Source organism: Ambystoma mexicanum, chromosome 7p (assembly GCF_040938575.1).
Source record: "Ambystoma mexicanum isolate Mex_15411 chromosome 7p, UKY_AmexF1_1, whole genome shotgun sequence".
NCBI lineage: Eukaryota > Metazoa > Chordata > Amphibia > Caudata > Ambystomatidae > Ambystoma > Ambystoma mexicanum.
In genome coordinates, this window is record NC_090939.1 from 931,107,894 (window position 1) to 931,129,798 (window position 21,905).

The 21,905-nt window shown below is 48.2% G+C and overlaps 1 protein-coding gene across 3 annotated transcripts in view; it reads left to right on the top strand.

Moving 5' to 3' along the window:
- The window catches only part of TBC1D23 (TBC1 domain family member 23), a 1,631,981-nt gene that overhangs the window by 733,686 nt on the left and 876,390 nt on the right, over positions 1-21,905 (top strand). For all 3 annotated transcript variants that reach the window (XM_069637239.1, XM_069637242.1, XM_069637241.1), the window contains exon 10: positions 19,498-19,590. In XM_069637239.1, coding sequence (XP_069493340.1) covers positions 19,498-19,590 — 93 coding nt within the window. The remainder of the gene's footprint in view (positions 1-19,497; positions 19,591-21,905) is intronic.

The window sequence follows — 21,905 nt, forward strand, 5'->3', positions numbered from 1 at the left end:
TGGAAGACACAAGGCATACGAGACCCCTGCTCAAGACACATCCCGCTGGCGGGGCTGGTGGACACCCGAGTGGCCAGCCTGACCACGTACAGAGCACAATGGGAAGACAAAGGTGTGGCCCAAATTGGGGACCTATGGCGTGACGGACAGTGGGTAGAATTCCAGACCCTGATGGAAGAACAAGATGTACACAGGGGCCAATTCATCCTGCACAACAGCCTAGTTCAAACAATAAAGAAGAGGTGGAGCACTATGCCAGAGCCCGAGGACGATGAAGGAGAACTAGAGGCATGGTACGATATATCTGAAGGAGAACACACGGTGTCCAGACTCTATGAGCGAATACTGGGACATACCAACAGAAAGGCACTAACAGCACGGATGAGGTGGGAAGAGGAACTACAACAACCTTTCGAAGACGAGGAATGGAACAAAGTCCTCATGTACACAAAAAAGGTGTCCAGAAACGCCAGGTTCAGACAACTGCAGATATACATAGTACACAGAGCATATCTAACTCCCAAGAGAATGACGAAGATGGGAGAAGGGCAAATCCGGAGCTGCCCGCGGTGCGGAGACGAACAGGCCGACATGGTGCACATGTTCTGGTCGTGCCCGCAAATAGCAGACTTCTGGAACACGGTGAGAGAAAAGGCGTTAACAGCAGACATACGGATGCCAGCAAGAACGCCAGCAACATACCTACTGGGCCTGTTCCCAAGGGGGCACCGGCAGATGATACACATAGCAAAAATGAAGGACCTAATGACAATACTAGCGAAACGCCGCATAGCAATGGCATGGAACAAGAGCGAAGGCCCCTCGAAGGAAGGATGGTGGGCTGACCTACAGAAATGGGCAATAGCAGAGACAGCAGTCTGGGCGAGAGCTACACAAAGGGGAGAGAGCGACAGCGGAGCCAAACTACAAGCATGGAACTCCCTGGTGCAAAACCTGTTTAGCAGCGGGGGCGAGGAAGATACGACTGACAACAGCGATCCAGACGACTCAGGAAACGAAGAAATCGAACCGCCCACGTCAGGAGACACTACATAATTCAGAGAGAGAGATCTAACGGGAAAAAAGGGGCGAGGTCGAGACCAGCGCGGACTCTGAACAGTGCAAATCCAATTGGGAAAGACCAGCAAACACATACAAGGACAAGACGGAAGGAAACTCCCAGAGAAGAGAGGGAGGCCACCAGGAGACCGGCCCCTCCGCTACGAACTTGACAACGGCCGGCGCCGGCCCCGAGGCGGCAACGGACCACGAACACACTGCGGCAGCCTTTGGGGAGAGGGAGGGGGGGAGGATGGGGGAAAGGAAAATGGGAGGGCGACTTTTGTTTCGGTTCTGTTATGTTCTGTTTTGTCTGTTCGCTCCCATTCCTTTTATGTTGTAAAACCAATAAAAAGAAGTTAAAAAAAAAAAAAATGTTAGTCGTGATAGCATATTGACGCAAGTGGTGGGTATTGGACTGAGAACCATCAGTTGAAAAATATAACTTTAAAAGAACATAATAATTTCATGCTCGGCATTCAGGCCATCCTTTGTGCACCTGTATTTACAGATGCACTTGGATTCAATTCGTCGTAGCAATAAGGTGCGGTTGCCCCTGCGTTTGTTGCATTTGGGTCTCATCAGGCCTATTAATTTGATCTTTTATCTGACAGTTGGTGGCAGCTCTGCCAGTGCTGTGCTAGGGGCAGCCTAGGATCTTGGCTGTTCAGAGTTGCCAGGTGTTCCCTTATTTAGATTCTTAGTTGTTTTATGGAGCTTCCTATATTGAGTTTCTGGCATATGCATATGATTGCATATACCACATAGGTGGTTTTACAGTTAATGAAGTCCCCAATGATGATTTCTCCACCTTGCTTGGGAGAGAATCTGTCACAATTCTCGTGTGCAAATTTGCCCATGTTGCATGTTCCACAGCTATGGAAGCCTGGTAAGGTTCTCAGCCAGTTGGCGCCTTTCACGGTAAAAGAGCTTTTGCTACACACAAATGAAGGGCAGAGCAGATTCCTAATAGTTGGGGCTCTGATATACACGAATTTAGGCTTAAGATTGATATGGTGTGATACATCTTTGTCCATGCATAGGAGATACCAATGTTTCTGTTCTATTCTGTACATTGTGTGGGCATCTTTTGAGTACTATGTTATAATATCCATGTTGATTTACTTATTAGGAAAGTCATGAGGTCTCGGTTGCAATAGCTCAGCTCTTGTCCATTGTTTCATCTTGTGAAGGGTTTTCTTAACCAGAGGGGGCGAGTATCCCCTTTCCTGGAATCTCAAGGACAGCAGTGCACATTTTGCGTCAGTGTTTGTCCTCATTGCAGTTCCTACGTGCCTGATGGAACACGCCTGCTGGTGTGTTGTTCAGAGTTGATTTACGGTGGCAGCTTGAGGCATGGAGGGTTGAATTAACTCTGGTTGCTTTCCAAAATGTTCCTGTCTGCCGCAAAGTGCATGCTCACAGTCCCATCCCTTTACCATGGCCAAATATTTACTGAAGACAGGGCTGCCTTTTTTTCGCACCAAGAGGCACTGACAGCAATGCCTTTTGAGATACGATTACCACAGCTGAGACATTACGACAAAAATTCATACGCCTGGAAAGATTATCCAAAAAGGAAAGAAATAAATATTGGGAGCAAGCATCACTATCGAACTACTTGGATAGTGGGAAAATTCCTCAGGTACTAAGGATACTAATATTCTCCAATTTCGACAACAAAGATGATTAGGATATAGTTGACAAGTGGGAAAGACAACCTGAATCAGAGTTCCAAAAACATGTTAGAACTCCTAGTAGAACATGCCAGGGTACTCTTAGAAATTGTACAACTCAAACAGGAAATTGCAGATATGACTAACCCTGACAATGTTAAACAAAGCAACTACAATAAGATGCATGACATTCTCAGAATCTACCAAGATGAGATCAAATTATGCAAATCATGTGAATTCCTTCGAGACAAATGTGACTATCAAGAGGATAGAGTGTATACCTTTCCGCCCAAATATGATGACATCCAAAAAAGCAGTTCTTGCGAGAGCATGCCTCACACTTCACCAGGGAGCTCTGATGGGGAATCCAAAGGTGAAACCACTGTGGGCACATTGAGAAGCACGACGAATACCACCACATTTATATTGCATATGTTCTTTGCCCTTTGGCATCTCTTATTGCGCCCCTCCACGCCGCAAAGGTAGGGCTACCGCCAGTAGTCCCCATTGCTCTCCTGAATAAGTATCCTGACACACAGTTGTTCTGGTTGGTTGCAGTGTACGTTCCCATATTATCTTTATCATAGTAGTTGCAAGAGCAATAGCCATTTTTCCCTCAATGCTCTGTGGACGGTCACAGGAAGGAGCCAGACTAGGATTTGCCATTTGAGAAAGTATTTATTGTAAATAATAAGAAAATGATTTGCTTTCCCTACCTAGGGGTTTCCCTACCCAACACAACTAAAGTAGGACACTCGTCAATTGTGTAATCCAAACAAGTCTGTCCTCCTTCCAAAACTAGTTTACACTGACCCTACCTCTCATACTAAATAACTAAAGACCAGGAGAATTGCTCCCTTTTCCTGGGATGCTTTCCAGTGAGACCTTCTCAATACCAGATCTTCAGATCGCTTTTAACTATTTTTTGTACATATTCATTCATTTATTTTAGGGGACGTCTCCACGCCCCTTTGTTGGGTTTTCCTTGGTTTCTCTTGTCTAGGTGCTGTGCCACCTGTGGTTTCTCTTGTCTAGGTGCTGTGCCACCTGTATATTCTTCCACTCTTTTCCTCTTCAATACAGTTGACCGTCTCACTTCCTCTGATACCAGTTTTATCAGTTGAAGATTCTAAACACCTTTCCTCCAGCATTGGATCTTTCATGGATTCATATGCTGTGAATATTTCCCTTCGTCAGGCTGGGAAACCTCGCTAACTTAAATTCAGCGTTTTCCTATGGAAAACTTTGACACCTTAGTGTCCTATCGATGTCCTTTTTGGGCGCTTTAGGCAATATCAATAGGATGTCTATTATAAATAGCCCCGCCCCGCGGCTTCCCTTCAGATTTCAACCGTCTCCAAACAGTTGGGATCACCTTGTGTCTACTCTTCGTGTTCTACCCATGCTTTTCATACTATCGGCCAGTATGTCATCGGTTGGCCTAAAAAAATCACTGTTTAGTCCTTGTGCTACCTGCGGCCTAAAGAAGATCGGCCATGGAGGGGGACAGCCATGCAGATTGCCTGTATTGCCTTTACCCCAATCATTCAACGAGGCCTGTGAGATCTGTCGTGGGTTTTCTCCGAAAACGCTGAAAGACCGCAACCGCCGGCTGATTGCGTGGCTCAACGAGGGCACTTACCCGGCTTTGGATGTTTCGTCCCGGGGAAGCAAGTCCTTGGCTATGGCGGTGAAGGCTTCTTCGCAGCGGAGGGTGATGTCCGTGGAACCCCCCCGCCAAGAAGCAACACACGGAGGTGCCGTCTTCGGAGTTGGGGAAAGGTGGTTCCTCTGAATCCAGGTCGCAATGGTCCAAAGGTGCGAGTAGCTTTTCGCTCTCAAGGTCGGCGAGACCGGATAAGTCCAGGGGGTCGAGTGATAGGCCAGAGAAGTCGGTGCAGAAGTGCGCGTCGGTGGAGAAGGCGAAGGTGAGAGAGTCCTCTTTACAGCACTCGTCTACGGACCGGCATAGGTCCTCTTCCAGCCGAGACTCATCCAAGCACCGTTCCGGCACTTCAACCACACGGCAGGCGTCCCCGGAGAAGGTCAGGCTGGTGGAGGCCTTAGTGTCATCGTTAGTGTGGTACAATCCCCACTCCTTTTGTCGACGGGGGTGTCATCGGCTACGTCTACGGCTGTGACCGTCAGTGGTCCGCAATGGCTGTTGACGGCGCAGCTGGAGGCGGTTGCCGACGGGAGATCCGTGGCAGTCTGGGGCCGGCTTCGGGCTGTTGCTCATGGTGGACATTCTCCAACAGTATCCGGCTTTGTATTCAGTCTCCTCGGGTCTGGAGGAAGAGCATGAACAAGGTTTCCATCCATCAGCGCTGGGTCTGCAGGAAGCAGGTTCGTCTACGTCGAGTGGGGCTGGGGCACCCCTGTAGCCATTGGTGAACCCTCACTCTCTGCTGTCTATGCAGGTGTTAAGTACGCTCCAGTCGCTATTGGGACAATTGGATGCAAGACTTCTAGCGGCTAAGAGCCTGGTGTCTCCAGTGGTGCCTAGTGTGCCTGTTGATGCCCCTCGCCCGAGTCGCCTCAGGGATTCGCCTCTGGTGCGGCTGCTGTTGCCGTCACCGGTGGGGTCGGTCCTTCCCAGAAGTCATCCAAAGGAAGGAGTGCTGGTCGATTTGGATCAGGAGAGCAGGCCTCATGACACGTCAACGGTGTCCTTGTCGCCCAGGAGAGATGATACGTGGGATACGGACCCGGAGGTGGAACAGCCTACCAGCCCTGCTCAGCTGTCTCCGCCGGACGATATTGGGGTGTTTCATGCTATGATGGTGAAGGCGTGCCAAGAATATGGCTTGGCTCCTGAGGAGGAGCGAAAAAGACTGTTTTCTTTTCGACCACATGGGGAAGCGATGGAAGGCAGCCTTCTCGGTGCCCATTTTGGGCCATGTGTGGCAACACCTTTACTGATCAAAGTCGGAAAATCAAAAATATTATCAGGAAGCATTGGAAGATCTTTGACACAGCCAACAAACCATTACCACTGCCAATCTTTGCTTACAAAAAGAGTACCACTGTAGGCAACCAAGTTAGTAATAGCAAATTGAGACACATAGTTGCACCAGATCCCAAACTCAGAATGCTGTGGGGGATGGAGGCAGCCACTGGACATGACTCTTGTGGGTCCTGTGGCGACTGCAAACTCACGACCAGGAGCAAAGAAGTAGACGTAGTTCTTGAGAAACCTTGGATTCAAAAAAATCTTACTAATTGTAATACAGAGTTTGTTGTGTATCTCATTAAGCGTAAATATACTTTATGTGGGAAAGACGATCCGTAAAGCAAAGACTTGAATAATGGAACACCGGAGCTGTATCAAAAACAAAACTGAAAAATCACCTTTAGTCAGACATTTCAGCATGCTAAAGCACACCCAGGAGGACTTTACATGGACAATACTGATATCAGTGAAAGGGGGAAATCCACAGACTTTGGAAAATAGGTTGTTCAAGACCGAACAAAATATTATTTATACGTTGCATAGTGACATCACAGGTCTGAACGACAATGTTGAAGGGCATAAAATCAAGTCGTAAACAGGTGGAATGATTGAATGTATCCTATTCATTTATCATTATGTTGATGCTATGCCACATCTTGTTGATTCATTTTGTTGATTCTTTCTCCGATTTATTTGGTGATTTTTCGATTTAGTTGTTTGTTTTTCTTGATGTGATGCCTCTGTGTTACCACTTATCTGATGTGACTACCAGTGTATGGAGGTCTTGCCCTTGATTAACCCTCTTGGTGTGTTTCCCTTCTTGTTTATCTTACAAATCTAGCATACATACACTGGGTACCCTACCCCAAGGTTTTAGGCAGCCAATTGACCAAGGGGTCGGTCTATAGTGGCGACTGGATTTGGTCGCCCTTTATTTTTACTGTCTACTGTACCGACCAGTATTTATGTGGCCATCTTTTGCTTATATTGACCAACGTGGCGAGTTAGCGCCATGCAGGCTACCATAAGCCCCAGTGTGCTGCCACTTTAATTTGTGGCTTGTCGTGCGCTGATCTAGAGCCGGAAATATGTCTCTAGTTAGTGTCTCCACATGCGTTAGTAGTAGGCACACATATCTAGGGTTTTACCCTAAATTAGTTTACTTTACGTTTGGACACGCAGTACTGACCCATTTCTATTATATTTCCATTTTTTGCGGAGTGTGGATTTAGATGCTAATTTTGGCACTTCTCCACGTTTTTAATATAGGCTACATGGCATTGCATGCATAGACCTTAGGTATATCCTTGAGGGTTCTAACATGGCTGCCCCACTGATCGGTTGGGATTTTAGCAACGCCTATGTAGGACTTCCATGGTTACTAAGACTACGAATATACACTTATCAGCCGCGCGCAGACAGCTACGCTCTGTGGTTCGTGGAACATTCACGTTTTCTTACTCTGTCACCAAGGTACCTGCCCAAGTGTTAATGCGTGGTTCAAAAATGACAACGCTGTTAAATTAGGGACTCACAGCGGTTTCTGTTCTCCACAGTTCGCCATCAGGCACTTCACCACACTATGCTACAAAGGAGCAGAGCAGGTGCAGCACCCTGTTTAGCCGGACCACTTATTCCAACTACCGGCTTCAGGTATGGATTGTAATGCTTTCCATGACGGTTATCCTTGTTGGTTAGAGCATGAAATATTGTGAGTGAGGTCATGCTAACACGCAGGGCGGCGGCCGCTGATTATAATGAAGGTTTAGAGATCACTTTTAGGTTTATAAATTAACCCCTTCTGATTACAGCCCGCGATGTCACATTGATGGTTACTGACCGACAGACACACTAGAACACCGTTCCATACTAAGAGCGCCATCTATCAAGGTACTTTTAATCTAAAGTGACAGGTTTTTCCCAGTTAATATCTGCTCTGCGCCTCATGCTGTAAGCCCTACACAGTAGGGACTCCAGTCTAAGACTAGCTCTGTGTTTTGCAGGATGAGTTTTTTTAAGGAAGCATGGCGCCTCACTGTATGACCCTCGGTACTTGCTGAGCAAAAAAAAAGAAAAAGGGGATACCTTATCCTCCAACTCTAGGCAGCCTAAACCCCATAACAAGGACTTATATGCATATTTTCCACAAGGGAAGGTAAGCATGTTTTGGTCTATTCGATTTACATGACTACATTGGGTTGTTGCCACGTGTTTTTAGTTGGTAAACACTGATGTTGCTATTATGAAAAGCTTACATTGATGCTTTTCTTGTATTAAAAACTAGGTAAGACTGATTCACCTTCCTATACCGAATGAATTACAGAAGTCGTGAGCCCCCACGAGTATCAGCTAAGGTAATTTTCCCTCGGTGGCCCTCTAGTTCATCTTGTGAGAACTTTTACAAAGTTATGTAGCTATTTAAAAGCTGACCCTCTGTTTTTATATTTCTACTTTACAGGTGGTACGACACTGGCCCAGATTGAGCCTATGATTTTGTATGAACTAGGATGTTTGTGATAATTGTTTTCTCCTGATGAATGTTTTTTATTTATTTGTGGTTTGTGAACAGAAACATGTCGAGACATCTCTCTGGCTTCAAAACAGAGACATAACAATATGTGACATGGATGCAAATAGAGCAATGTAAACAATAGGTTGTCCAAAATGTACATAGTTTTCTGAGTTTGTATTATTTAGCATTGGTTGCCTAAATACAGATTCCTATGTTTTCTGGCTAAAACTGTGATTTATGTGTTGTGGACCTTATGATTTAATTGAGTTTTTAACTACATTGATTTGTCATTAAAAATGGTTTGCAGATTTTAAATGCGGTTGGTCCCCTTTTTAGATTTTTTTTTAGCACTACCTGTACCTATAGCTCTGTCTCTAGTTTACATATTACCTGTGCACGATGCGCCACCCTTTTTCGGAACCAGCCGTGAAGGGACGTCTGGAGAAGTTTAAGGCACCTGATTCGACCCCCAAGTGCCTAATGTCTCAACCCACGCCAGAGTCAGTGGTTTTGGTGGCAGCTAGTAGGAAGGCAAGGAGCCAACACAAGTGCTGTTACGCCACCGGACAATGAGGTCAGGAAACAAGATGCTTTTGGGAAGAAAGTCCTCACGGTGGGTGCTACGACAGTAAAGGCTGCAAATTCCTTGGCCATTATGGCCAGGTATGACAGGGAGATGTGGCACCGATTGGCCCCGCTCTTGGAACATCTCCCGGAACACCACCACAGGGAAGCTATGCTGCTGGCTCGAGAGGGGGAGGAGGTCTCCAACCACAGCATCAACATTGCAGTGGACTTGGCGGAGTCAGGCTTCAAACGAATAAATAACAGTGTTGTTCTCCAGAGGCAGGTGTGGTTGCGCTGCACTGAGCATAAAGTCGTAGATATGCCCTGTAAGAGGGGGCAGCTCTTTGGAGAGAAGATCAATGAGGCGCTCAAGGGCATGAAGGAAGACACTGAGATGGCGAAGTCCCTGAGGGCTCTGCAAACGGGCCGTTCTTTTCGCCCCTTTTCGGGCTATTTCGAGGGGCCTCTGGTAATGCCAGATTTGCTGCCTTCTACGACCGAGATTACAGTCGCCCTGGTTACTCTTCCCAGGGTTTCAGGCGCTTGTTCCAAGCAGCACAGAAAAGCAAAAACTACCAGGTGCAGCATAAGAAGGGTCCTGCCTTCTCAGCTGCTAAGGGACGGCAATCCAAGTCTCACCAATGACTGCCGTGCAGGCAGTCAACTTGGGGGAAGAGTGTTGCGACACGTCGACGAGTGGAATCTTATTACTACAGACCGCTGGATTCTGGATACGGTACTTCTTGGCCACTCAGAGTTTCGGTGTCCTCAACTCCCCATACCACTTTTGCACATGGTGCAGCCGCACCTGCCTGTTCTGCGGCAGGAGGTCGAACTCATGTTGGCGAAAGGGGCGATAGAACCAGTCCCGGTGTTGGAACAGGGCCAGGGGGTGTGCTCCCGGTATTTTGTCATCAAAAAGCCCAATGGAAAGTGGAGGCCTATTCTAGATCTTCGCCCGTTGAACAAGAATCTGCAACGCCTGAAGTTCAAGATGCTGACGCTGCAGGATGTTATCCGGGCGGTGCAGTTGGAGTTCCTGGCGTTGTTAGATTTGGAGGACGCTTACATCCCGATGAGGGCAAACCATCGCAAGTTCCTGCGCTTTCTGGTAGGGGACGACCATTACCAGTTCTATGTCCTCCCGTTTGGGCTGAAGTCTGCTCCCAGGACATTCACAAAATGCCTGGCTACAGTGGCTGCCTTTCTCCACAGGGAGGGGCATCATGTGTACCCGTATCTATACGACTGGTTGGTACGAGGGCTGTCGCCGGGAACAGAATTGGAGCCTCTCCAGGCGTCCATGCACCTGCTTCAATGGCTGAGCTTCACAGTGAACTTTGCAAAAACCTTTCTAACACCATCCAGGGAGTTGGTTTTTCTCGGTGCCCAGTTTCTCACACACGACAATCTGGTGAGGCCTTCGTAAGAGGGAATGGTGAAGTTGCAGTCAAGAGCGTCCGAATGGGGCCGAGGAAAGGTGGTCTCTGTCTGCAGTTACATGTCACTGCTGGGGTCCATGGCGTCCTGCATCCCGCTTATCCTGAACTGTCGCTTGTTCATACGACCAGTACAGGAATTTCTCGCTGACAGGTGCTCGCAAAGTCGAGGGTTATGGTCGGACAAGGTGGTCATCTCGAGGGACTGGTGGAAGCCCTGCGATGGTGGGCATGCACAGACAATCTGGTACGTGGCATGCCCCTGCTGGAGCTGGATTCTCAGTTTACGATAGTGGCGGACGCCTCCAAGGTCGGTTGGGGGGCGCACCTCGACTAGTCGCAGGTCCAGGGACTGTGGTCCCGGGAGGAAGCAGGATTGCACATCAACTTACTGGAGTTGCGAGCGGTGCACTGGGCCCTGAAATCCTTTCTCCCTCGCATCCAAGGCGCATGGTTCGAGCGTTAACGGACAATACCACCACAATGTTCTATTTGAGGAAGCAGGGGGGCACGCATTCTCGGCTCCTGTCGAGAGAGGCTCAGGAGGTGTGGCATTGGGCCATTGCTCGTGGAATTGACATTACTGCTTACCATCTGCCGGGGGTCCAAAATGTGCTGGCAGACGCTCTCAGCAGAGACAGGTGGCAGTTGCACAAGTGGATGCTGAAGAAGGAGCAGGTGATGAAGATCTTCAGGAAGTGGGGGTTCTCCCATCTCAGCTTGTTTGCCACGCCAGAGAACAAGCAGTGCCCATTGTTTCCAGCAGAGTAGCTCATCCAGGGTCAAAAGGAGATGCGTTCTTGTTCCCATCAACGGGCCTCTTCGGGTATGCGTTCCCTCTGTTTCCGCTGCTTCGACTGACGATCCAGTGGATACGCAGATACCCGTGCTGAATAATCTTAGTTGCACCATTCTGGCCCAGACAGACGTAGATCTCAGATCTCCTTCATCTAGCGGTGGAACAGCAACTTCGTCTGGGGGTGGAACAGGATCTGCTGTCGCAGGACGAAGGGAGAGTGTGGCAGCATGATCCAGCATCTCTCCGCCTGGCTCCTGACCACTAGAGTTTGGTCATCTAGGGATTTCTCAGGAGTGCCGTCGGATCCTGGAGGCAGCAAGGGCGCCTTCCACTAATATCTCTTACAGTGGAAAATGGGCTAGAGTCTGTGCCTGGTGTGAACAGCAGTCAGGTGTGCGGCCATTGGAGGTTTCACCGGCCCAGGTTCTTCCTTACCTACTGTATCAGGTGCAGGGGGCCTGCCGTTGTCTTCAGTCAAGGTGCATTAAGCGGCCATTTCCAGATTCACGAGACAGCGCCATGCTACTCCACTGTTTAGTGACAGATTGGTTAAGCATTTTCTGAAAGGACTTTTTTGTACAGTTCCACCGGAGAAGAGGTTTGCTCCGGTATGGAGTCTCAATGTGGTTCTCGCTGCTCTCATGAAACTGCTGTTTGAGCCCATGTTGACGACATCCTTGAAGTTCCTCTCTTGGAAAGTCTCATTTCTAGTGGCGATCACATCGGCATGAAGGATTTTGGAGCTTCAGGCGCTGGTCATTGACCCGCCGTACTTGCGATTCATGAGAGACCAGGTTCTCCTGTCTACTAATCCGCACTTCATTCCAAAAGTGCCTTTGGCGTTTCACAAACACTTTACAGTTGCCTTGCCCTCGTTATTCGCTAAGGCGACCATGCCGGCGGAAAGAGCCCTGCATTCCCTGGACATAAGAGGGCGCTGAAGTTTTATCTGGCCCGCACTCAGGCCTTCAAGCAGTCGAAACAGCTGTTTGTAGCGTTTGGTCCCTCCAGCAAGGCACGATCCATTTCCAAGCAAGGGCTTTCCCGTTGGGTCTCGTCCACAATTAAATTTTTCCACGAGAAGGCTGGCAAGCCCTTGAGGGGCAATCTTAAGGCCCATTCTACAAAGTCCAAAGCGTCGTCATCGGCGGTGCTCTGGGCTGGTATTCCGCTCATTGACATTTGCCAGGTGCCTTCTTGGGCTGTGCCGCATACCTTAACCAGACACTGTTGTCTGGGTCAGCAACATGGGGATGATGCGCAGGTGGGACGGGCAGTCCTCCAACGCCTGTTTCAATAAGGTCAGCCCCGCAGCTTGCATTTTTTTGTTTTACTCAATCACTTGCTGGTTCTGTTATCATGCATGTTGTTGGATGTTATTCGTTATGTTCATGGTTATGGCCTGGGGGCATGGGGTTGGTTTGCCTGTCATGCACCCCCAATAGTTGGTCATACTGCTATGTAATCTATTCACAGCATGTGAATTCATGAAAGATCCAATGCTGAAGAAGGGAGTAATTTATTACCTAGAATTCCATTTCTCCAGCATTCTTTCATGGATTCACATGCGCCCACCGGCCTCCCCCTGCAGGCAAACCGAAATTCAGGTTTCCTCTACTTTGGAGGTTAAAATCTGAAGGGAAGCTGCGGGGGCGGGACTATTTATACCGGACGTCCTATTGGTGTAGCCTAAAGCACCCAAAAAGGACGTTGATAGGACACTAAGGTGTCAAAGTTTGCCATAGGAAAAAGCTAGGTTAAAGTTACCAAGGTTTTCCAGCCTGACGACGGAAAATATTCACAGCATGTGAATCGATGAAAGATACCAACGCTGAAGAGATGGAGTTACAGGTAAGAAACTGCTCCCTTCCTGTACTACTTGTATCCTTCTGAACACCTGCCTTCTCACTGGGATCTGTGTGATGTACCTAGTGACCAATCTAACTTCTCTGGTTGCTTACTCCTACCCTGCGTGAAATTTGAGGAACCCAGAAAATATTCTTTCTCTTCCTTAAACGTTGTGATTTCATGAGACAAGTATGATGAGCCTTGGATTCGTTCAAGCCTTTTCAATACTTGTTTTCTCACTGGGACAAGGAGGGCATAACCAGGAAAAATGTCAACTGTTCTTAGTATTTTACCATTCACTGTGAAGAGTATGATTACTCTGATCATTATATTCGTCTTTCCGGGTTAACACTGGGGCGTGGTAAGATATCACCCTCGGTTAAATTTGAACTCCCTTCTGACAGGGGAACAGCTCACTGGACATGAGAATCAAATCTATCCTAGAGAGGCCTCTGTAGATGGAGTAAAATGTGAGTCATGCACACCTTCAATGGAGAGGTGCCATACGTCTTCCAATCCCACCTCCCACAGGAATTCGGCCGGTCCTATTGCTTGTGAATAATCTTCCCTCGAGGGCGGTGGGGTCTTATCCTATGAGGAGCCACCCTTCTGCGAATGCAATAATATGTGGGGTGGTGGTGTGAAGGAAGCAGCCTTGCACGCTGTTTGGACAATAGATGGAGGCGATGGTTAGGGCTTGATTAAATAGGTAACCCTTTACTAATAGACATCTCCCCATCGGGGTCCCACCTCTCAGTAACCTTTGTCAGTGTTACCTCCCGGCTAAAGAGTAAGGCAACCCACCCCCCCTCTCTTTCTTTTCCCCTGAAGTGGCGAAGTAACACCTAATGAATCGCCGAAAGTGTATGCGCTTCTCATCAGCCGATAGGAGGTGTGATTCCTGCAAGCAGACTACATCGGCGGAGAGCTCCGTCAGCCTGCGCTCCACCAACTTTCATTTCCCCCGGGAAGTTAAGGCCCTGCACATTCCAGGTCACCATGCAAAGTCCTCTAGTAGAATTGTCTGCCATGGACATCCAACGGTGCCAAGCTTGCCATCCACAATCGCGGTCCCCTGCCCCGTGGATTTGAGAGATAGAGTTCCATTTCGTCCCGCCATGTAGTGCTCTCTGAATAATTCCCTGCTGCCACACACTCCCCTTAACCTTTCCCCCCAACAAATTCTCCCCATAGCCCCCCCAACAAATGGAGAATACATGAGCCCAGCCCACAACCCCCGGGGCAACCGGCTCAGTACCCGACGACCCACCTTAACAGAGACATCAAGATGCCCCGTGATGATACACGTAAACACAGCAGATGCGCCAGAACTGCTATTCAATTCACTTTGCACCAGCTTCAGGTGCGTTTCAGGATCATATCCGCGCCATCTCGCGCCCCCTTCCCCCTAGAAGTTGTTCAATAGTTCCCACCCAGGGAGCGGTATATCTGTTCCATTCGAGACTCGCCATTACTGTTCTGGTAGGAACACCAGAGAAATCCCTCGGGACCCTGAGTCTTCTGCACCCGGGATGGGCGAATCCCGCTTTCAGGCGAGCTATTCCGTCTCAGTCATTCTCTTTTCTTACTTTTGTGGGTTTGGCCCTTGATCCTCTGCCTCCTGTCAACCCGGATCCAGGGCTTTGTAGCGCCCTTCAGGGGTCCTCACTGGATGTGGGACCACCCTTGCTGCTGTTGTCCCCTCATCAGCCGGGGTTAGGAGTTTTTCCGCCTCCTTCATTGTGCGTATTTGCCATTGCTTGCCCTCAAGGTTGAACAGCAGCTTGGTGGGGAATCCCCAGCGGTATATGACCTTTTTTATCCTGCAGCCATTATGTTAGCAGTTTTAGGGACTTCCTTTCCAACAGTGTGGTTGCGGCCAAGTCCTGGTACAGCAAGATCGAGGCATCTCTAAATTGGATGCGAGCAGAGTTCCTGGCTTCTTGCATTATCTCCTCTTTGACCCTATGCAAGTGGACTCTCGCTAGGGCACCTGGTGGGGTCGCTAGCGCTTGCCTTGATCTGGTGCGATGCACCCTGTCCAACTCCAGTGAGGTGGTGTCAGAAAGAGTCAGAATAAATCTGAAGAGGTCTCTGGTGAAGTCCCCCAGCTCTACGTCAGTGATGGTATTTGTAATCCCACGCAGGCGAATATTATTTGGCGGGAACGGTGGTCTGTGTCCTCCTGTTTCAGTGCCAGGGCTTCACACCTGGCCTCTAGTGCAGTGATCCTATCTGCTCCCTCCCCAATGTCATAAGACTGCATGCACATCGTGGTCTCGATCTCGGCAGTTCTGCTTTCAACCTCATCTATCCGTTTGTCAAGGGCTGTGATTTTCCTCATGGGCTCCTCAGTGCCTGTTTGGTATTCCTTGGTAATGGCTGCCAGGAGGGCCTGTAGGTCTGTCTTGGTTATCGCTTGTGCGAGAGCGGGAATAGCGGGCTCAGAGCCCCTTACCTGGATCAGTGGTTCAGTCCGTTCTCCACTTTTCAGCTTCTCCATGGCACTCGCTGGAAGTAAGATGAAAATGCTTGTTTAGTTGTTTAGTTGTTTTAGGGGATTTAGCCGTGTCTCCTAGCGGTATCAAAAAAGACCCCTCTTCGTTAGCTCTTCGACACCTGCGGTTGTGGGCACCACGCATATAGTCACCTTATGCCAGCAGGTCAAGTCATGCTTACCATGACCATCAGTCTGGCTTTAGAGCATCCAGAGGCACAGAAACTGCTCTCAAATCTTGACTCCAACTCTCTCCCTCTGTCCTCATTCTTCTCGACCTCTCTTCTGCTTTCGTTGCGGTAAACCACAACATCCTGATCACCAGTCTCTGTGATACCCTGGGCATCACAGCTCAGGGCCTGGTGTGGCTCGCCTCCTTTCTCTCTGACCGACCCTCCCAGGTGGAACTCGGCCCTTTCTCTCCTCTACTACTTGCTCTAATTGTGGTGTCCCCCAGGGATCTACCCTTTCCCCTGGTTCTTCAATATCTACATGGCCCCCTTCGCCCACAGTATCTCTACCTTTACCTCTAACTTTCAGTGTTATGCGGATGGCACGCAGCTCTCTTTTAGGCTACCATCCGCCTCCTCCTCCTCGCACATGCCTGACTGTCTATCTGCAATTCAGGCTTGGTGTGCTGCTAACGATCTATGCCTGAATGCCAGTAAGACCGAGATCGCCCTCATTGGGACCCCTGCTCCCGCTTTCCCACTTTCTCACAGGCCTTCCTTCCTTGGCCCTATGCCCTCACCTACCAATGAGGCAAACAATCTTGGGGTCATCTTCGTCTCCCCTCTCTCCTTCTCTTCTCACATCTCCGACATCTCCAAAAGTCCAACTACCAACTGCACCTCCTCAGTGGTATTCTACCTTTCCTCACTTTCCCCCAGAGGCAATTCACCTCGAGAGCCCTGGTTCTCTCTAGGCTGGACTTTTGCAACAGCCTCTTTCTCAATCTTCCTACTTCTCTCTGTCCTCTACAACTCAACCAGAACAGAATCGCAAGGCTTATCCTTTGCCTCAAGCCCTGGGACCGCATCTCTCCGGCGCTGAAATCCCTGCACTGGCTCCCAGTGGCTGCAAGGATCAAGTACAAGACCCTCTGCGTAATTCACAAGGCTTTCTGGGGGCAGGGCCCGCACAATCTACAACGCTCTCTTCTAAATACTCTCCCCCTAGAGTCCTCCGCTCGTCGTCCTCCAACTCTCTGCGGGTGAGCCACTTTCAGGAACAGAGATTTGGGGCTCGATCTTAATCTTCTGCAGGTGCTTCCCTCTGGAACAGCCTCCCTGCCTCTCTCCGTCTTGAGCCGGAGCACCTTAAGTTCCGGAAACTCCCCAAGACCTTCCTTTTCTCTCCCTTCTTCTCTCTCCCCTGCTAACCTCCTTTCTTTTTTCTCCCCCCACCTCCACCTCCCCCCTCACTCTTCCTCCCTATCTCTGTTCACTTTTTGTTGACTGGTTGCCTGGTTCACCTCCAGAGCCTACAGGTCCCAGGCTCCCCTGCCAGTCTTTTGCACTTTGTTCAACATCACTGCACTTTCAGTTTACGCTCTGAGCGGGGCAACCTCTCTGCACCTAACCCAGGGGCCTGCTGGACCGGACTCTTTGCCCCCCCCCGTCTCTGCGCCTCTGTCAGTACGTATGCATGACCTAAATGTTAGTTTGTCCAGTTCAAACCCCCACCTCTCCCCCGTACCGTTTTCAGTCCCCTTTTCCCGAGCTTGGTCTAAACTGTACCACTTCATGCACTTGCACTGGGATAAATGTGGTCAGGCCCAGTATGCAAGATCATTTGGAATCTTCAAAGCCTAAGAATGATTACTGTATTCCCTTGTTACCTTCCCGCCTTCAAGCACTTCACCTGTGTATTAGCACTATATAAATAACCAATAAATAAATTACTGCGAAGTGGCGTTGCCCCCTATGATTGCGCTGCTCTCAACTGCTTCCGTGCATGGATGCTCTCCATGGAGGATTCATATAGGGCTGGCCTCCCTTGCAGTGCATCTCCTAGACTACCGGGAGTCGTGGGGGGGATCACCACTCGACCCGGTAGGACGTCTGTCCAGTCCCTCTTGAGTTTCTGTGGGCATCCTGTACCGCATTGCTCGCCTCCGTTCGGTCCCCCTGGAGTATGGTGTTTGTTCGCTTGGCTCATCGCTCTGCAGCTTCAGGGTCTTTTGGGCGGGTTGCTGTCAAAGTTCGGTGTTCACGTCAATGTAAGGTTGCCCGGGTACAGTATTGGGAGAGCTCTGCGGGCTCTAGCTGCGTTGCTGGTAGCTTTCACAGCAGGTTGCTTCAGTGACTTAACCGACGCTATTGGTTGGCCTCCCCGCCCACTCCTCCCTTGGCTTGGTCACTTTAGTGGGATAGCGGCTAGGTAGGTCCACAGCACTGTCGAGAGTTACTCCGCCATCTGCCTTTAACACGGAGCGGGATGCTCCTCCCGCGGAGTACCGTGAGGGTCGCTGTTGTGGGTGTGAGGCGGTGCAGGGAGGCAGGATCAGCGGATCTCAGGCAGCTCAGTAATTAGCGCTGGGAGAGCATCAGCAGGCCTTCATGCGTCCAGGACTCCGATGGACCGAGTTCCGTCCGCCATCTTGGTTTCCGCATGGTGTAGAAGGTTATGGAGATATCCCGCTCAGGCCCGCCAGTCTCCACACCATCCCATGTCCTGGCAAGCAGTTTCAAGGCAAACCGTGTGTTTGTAACGCCGCCTTCCTTCTGGTTGTCGGGCTTGGGCCGGGAGCTATCAGGGAGCCATGCCGCACGCTCTGGCTCTAAGCCACGCCCCCAACCGATGCATTCTTACAAGTGGTTTCAATACTTTCTTTTTTTTTTCTTTTCTGCATTTGGCTCAGAGAATTGCACTTATTGTACACCAGTTTCCATGTTTGGTCCTCCTGCAGTGGTGTTCCACTTTGTTTTCCTTTGGGCGCATGCATGGTGCAGTATGGACATGCAGATTTAAGGCCTGAGTACACCATTCAGTATTATTGTGAGTGTAGATAAAAAGGCCAGTTCGCGTGAAGTTGTCGATAATGGAGTTCTATTTTCCAGGCAGCTTGTGTGTTGCACCAAATTAAGAAATTGCAATATAACACATAGGCAGTACTGCTGCAATAAAAATGAACTACTAAGTGCTCTTCCATGTTGTACAGCGAGAGCTAAACTGCAATAGCTGTGCGATGTTGAGTGTCTTATGCCGCTTTAGGGTACATTAACCTGTTGAGCCCTGTGTTGTTCTTTTAGGTAATTCCCACCTGGCCCCTTCCACTCTTAATCTCTACACACCACTATATAAGAAGCACAAAGTGAAATGCATCTCTTCCAGATCGTTTACCATTCTGCATCTCTCACAGCTATATAAATACCTGAAAAGGTTCAGACCCCTTTCTGTGTCCTTCCTTACATAACACATGAAAGCAAACCCACTGTGCATGATCTCCACACTTGTTGATCTGGGCATGAGGCGCCGCCTTTATTTGGGACACTTTACTGGAGAGAACGTAGACCCCACCTGTTGAATATTGTGGGTTTGCAACCTTTTGGGCACATCGGCCACTAGTGCCTGATCCCCGTAGAACCTTTCAGCACCTTGGTTAGCTCACTGAAGAGTTTTCTTCTCCCATTCTGTGCACATGGCTCCGTCTTGTTCTGTGCAGCTCAGGTGATCAGGATCGCATGGCATCGGATTGCTAAGATCTCATTAGTCTCCCTCCTTGAACATTAACAATTCTTTCTCTGCTCATTGAAGGCTGTAGTGATCGTACTTGGAGATGTCAAACCATCTAAATTAGCCGGTGCCACAGCGCTGCTCAACATATTATCATCTTTTGTTTCCATTTTCTTTTCCATTCTGTGTGTACTGTTTATTGCCTGTCTGATACGCCAAAAACATTCAACAGAAGTCTGTAGATAAATGTTTTGTTGCTTTGTTTTTCGGTGTTGGAAAGGTTATGAGCACACTCTTGATTTGGGTTTTGAACCTAGTGCGCTGTGACTCTGTTGCCAAGGGAGAACGATTTCTTAAGCCTTCAAATAGGGAAAACATGCATGTGGTCTTTGGTTCATTATCATAAACGTGATGTGCTGCAACAGTATGACGTGGAAACAAACTATAGAACCTATCTTTATTTTTTCAGGAAGGTGTGAGGTTCTTCGTGGTTGACTGCCGGCCTGCAGAACAGTACAATTCTGGTCACCTGTCCACAGCATTTCACTTGGATTCAGACTTGGTAAGTGTTCAAGAATGAGGTCATTATTGTGTATAAAGTAAACCATATGTTTTCAGGAAACATCTGCTAAAAATAAGCATTCAGTAACAGTTGCTGAGGAATATTGGATAAATTGTTTTATTTATTCAAGGCACAACCGTTTGAGAATACATTTATTGTGATGAGGTTCAATTTTATTAAAGTAAAGCCGTACATTTGTTCTGGATGATGTAGTGGCACTGTACAAGTTCCTTGGATGAACATGAACAAAGTAAGAAGCTATAGACAGTGCCGTTTCAGGCATTGTAGTCGCTTCTTAAGCACTATACCAGAAGCCATGAAACTTTACAGAATATTTGATTATTTTTAGGCCTCTGATATTGGTGTATTCTTCACCTTTTACGAAGGTTGGATAAATGGTTATTCTTAAGATATTAAAGAGTGCAACATTATGGGCTTTGGCTTGATTTCCTAAGAAAATTAATTTCAAACATTCCAAAAGTTAATGCTACTGCATGTGAAAAGACATTCATCTGCACCACTACTGAGTTCTATGTCCTAGTTCCTCATTTTAAAGACCAAACACAAAAAAGACTGTTTTTTTCCTGCCGTTTTTGTATCAGCTTTAAAATAATATTACTTATTCCCCTTCCCCACCCTCTGCTCCTATTTTTTTTCCAAATTGGGGGTGGGGGGGGCTTACACGCCGAACCACTCCCTCATACACACCACCCCACATTCACTTACCCAACACTCCCGGCCTGTCAGCCTCTGCATGCACTTGTGTGCGGCAGGGGCGTGACAATCCAATTTAGAAAGACCGCTCTGTGCGGTCACAGGGCGGTCTTTCTAAAACAATTTTTTTCTTTTTTTTAAAAAAAAAGGTATTTTGACCTAATACCCCACTATTGTTCTTGGAGAGCAACTATTTTCATGAGGTCTGTTATAAAGCGACTTCCGAGGCATTAAGTATGAGGATGAAAGAACAAGATTAAAAAAATCTGTCGGGGGATTGGACTCCATGAAGCTGCGTTGTTAAAGATACTTCATAAATTGACAGATTTTAAAAAGTTCTGCAAAGGTTTTTCACATGTAATTTTAATTGCAACATTATGCCTTCATAAAATTCCATGGCCGAAAGAAAAAACGTAACCATGATGCTTTAGCTGAAAATGTTTCAGATATAACATCAGTTTTCAGAAGCGTATCGTATTCTGTAATCAAACACAAATATTTAAATCAGAACGCTGTGGAAGCTTTTGGGGTGTTTAACTAGCAATGTTCTCTACAGTGGTTAGAATATGAGGGTGTGGAAATGTGTCTGTCGGTCACTGAAGGCAGGTTTTGTTGCAGTGTCTGAATTTAATATATTCAGAGTTACGAAAATAATGGATTTGTGTATCTGGGGTCGGTGGTGCAGCAGGAACACCAGGAGTGGGGCAATAAAATGGGAAGAGTCCCACAGGAAAGGCACAAGGCAGCTTACGGGGTTCTGAGGGTCTGATTGTAATCCTGTATTGTTCACCAAGTGGTGTTTAAATGTCTGTATCCTCAATTCCCTGAAAAAACAATGCAATATGCTCAAGAGAGCTCAAAGGATCCAAACCTTCTAGTATATCCATTTAAGTTCTGTAGTCATGGTATAATGAAATTCAGACACTTCCCCAGGTAAATGGAAAGAAGATGAAAGAGCATGTGTCACAGATGGCCTTAATAATGTGAGGAGCCCCTGAGAGCAACTTGAGGCGTGCCTTTGATTTGATGTTAATATGACCAGATTGTTCAGTGTTATGTACCAGAGCTGGGTAGTGGGTGGAAACACTATGGGATGTCCCCCTCTTGTCCTCCCATGGGCTTCCTCCTCCCTAGCCCAGGCTTCCTTATTCCCCCGCCTGCAACTAGAGATAGGTAACACATTTTATCCTGTGCTACCTATTAGTGATAGTGTGGGCCTAAAGGCAATAGCCTTATCTGTCTCCCTCTGGGCATTTTCTAAAAATGCCCTAGCTGAACACTCCCCAGTGTTGTGAGGATGGTTTGGTGGGAAAAGGGCTAATATCAGATACTCTGGTTCATTCTCATCATCAGTCGTTCTGATTCACTCCTCTCTCTGATCTTACTACTCCCTCTATTCTCATTTTCTCTTTCTTTCCCCCTCTCTCCCTCCGATGTCCACACTATATCTCCACTCTTCTTTCCTCGCCTCTCTCCTTCCCTCTTCACCTCTCTTGCTCACAATCCCCTGGTTACATCTCAGTTCCCTAACCTTGCCACACACTCTCCACCCATCTCTTGCAGCTACCTTCACCTCCCTCCTGTTTCACTCCTCCATTACC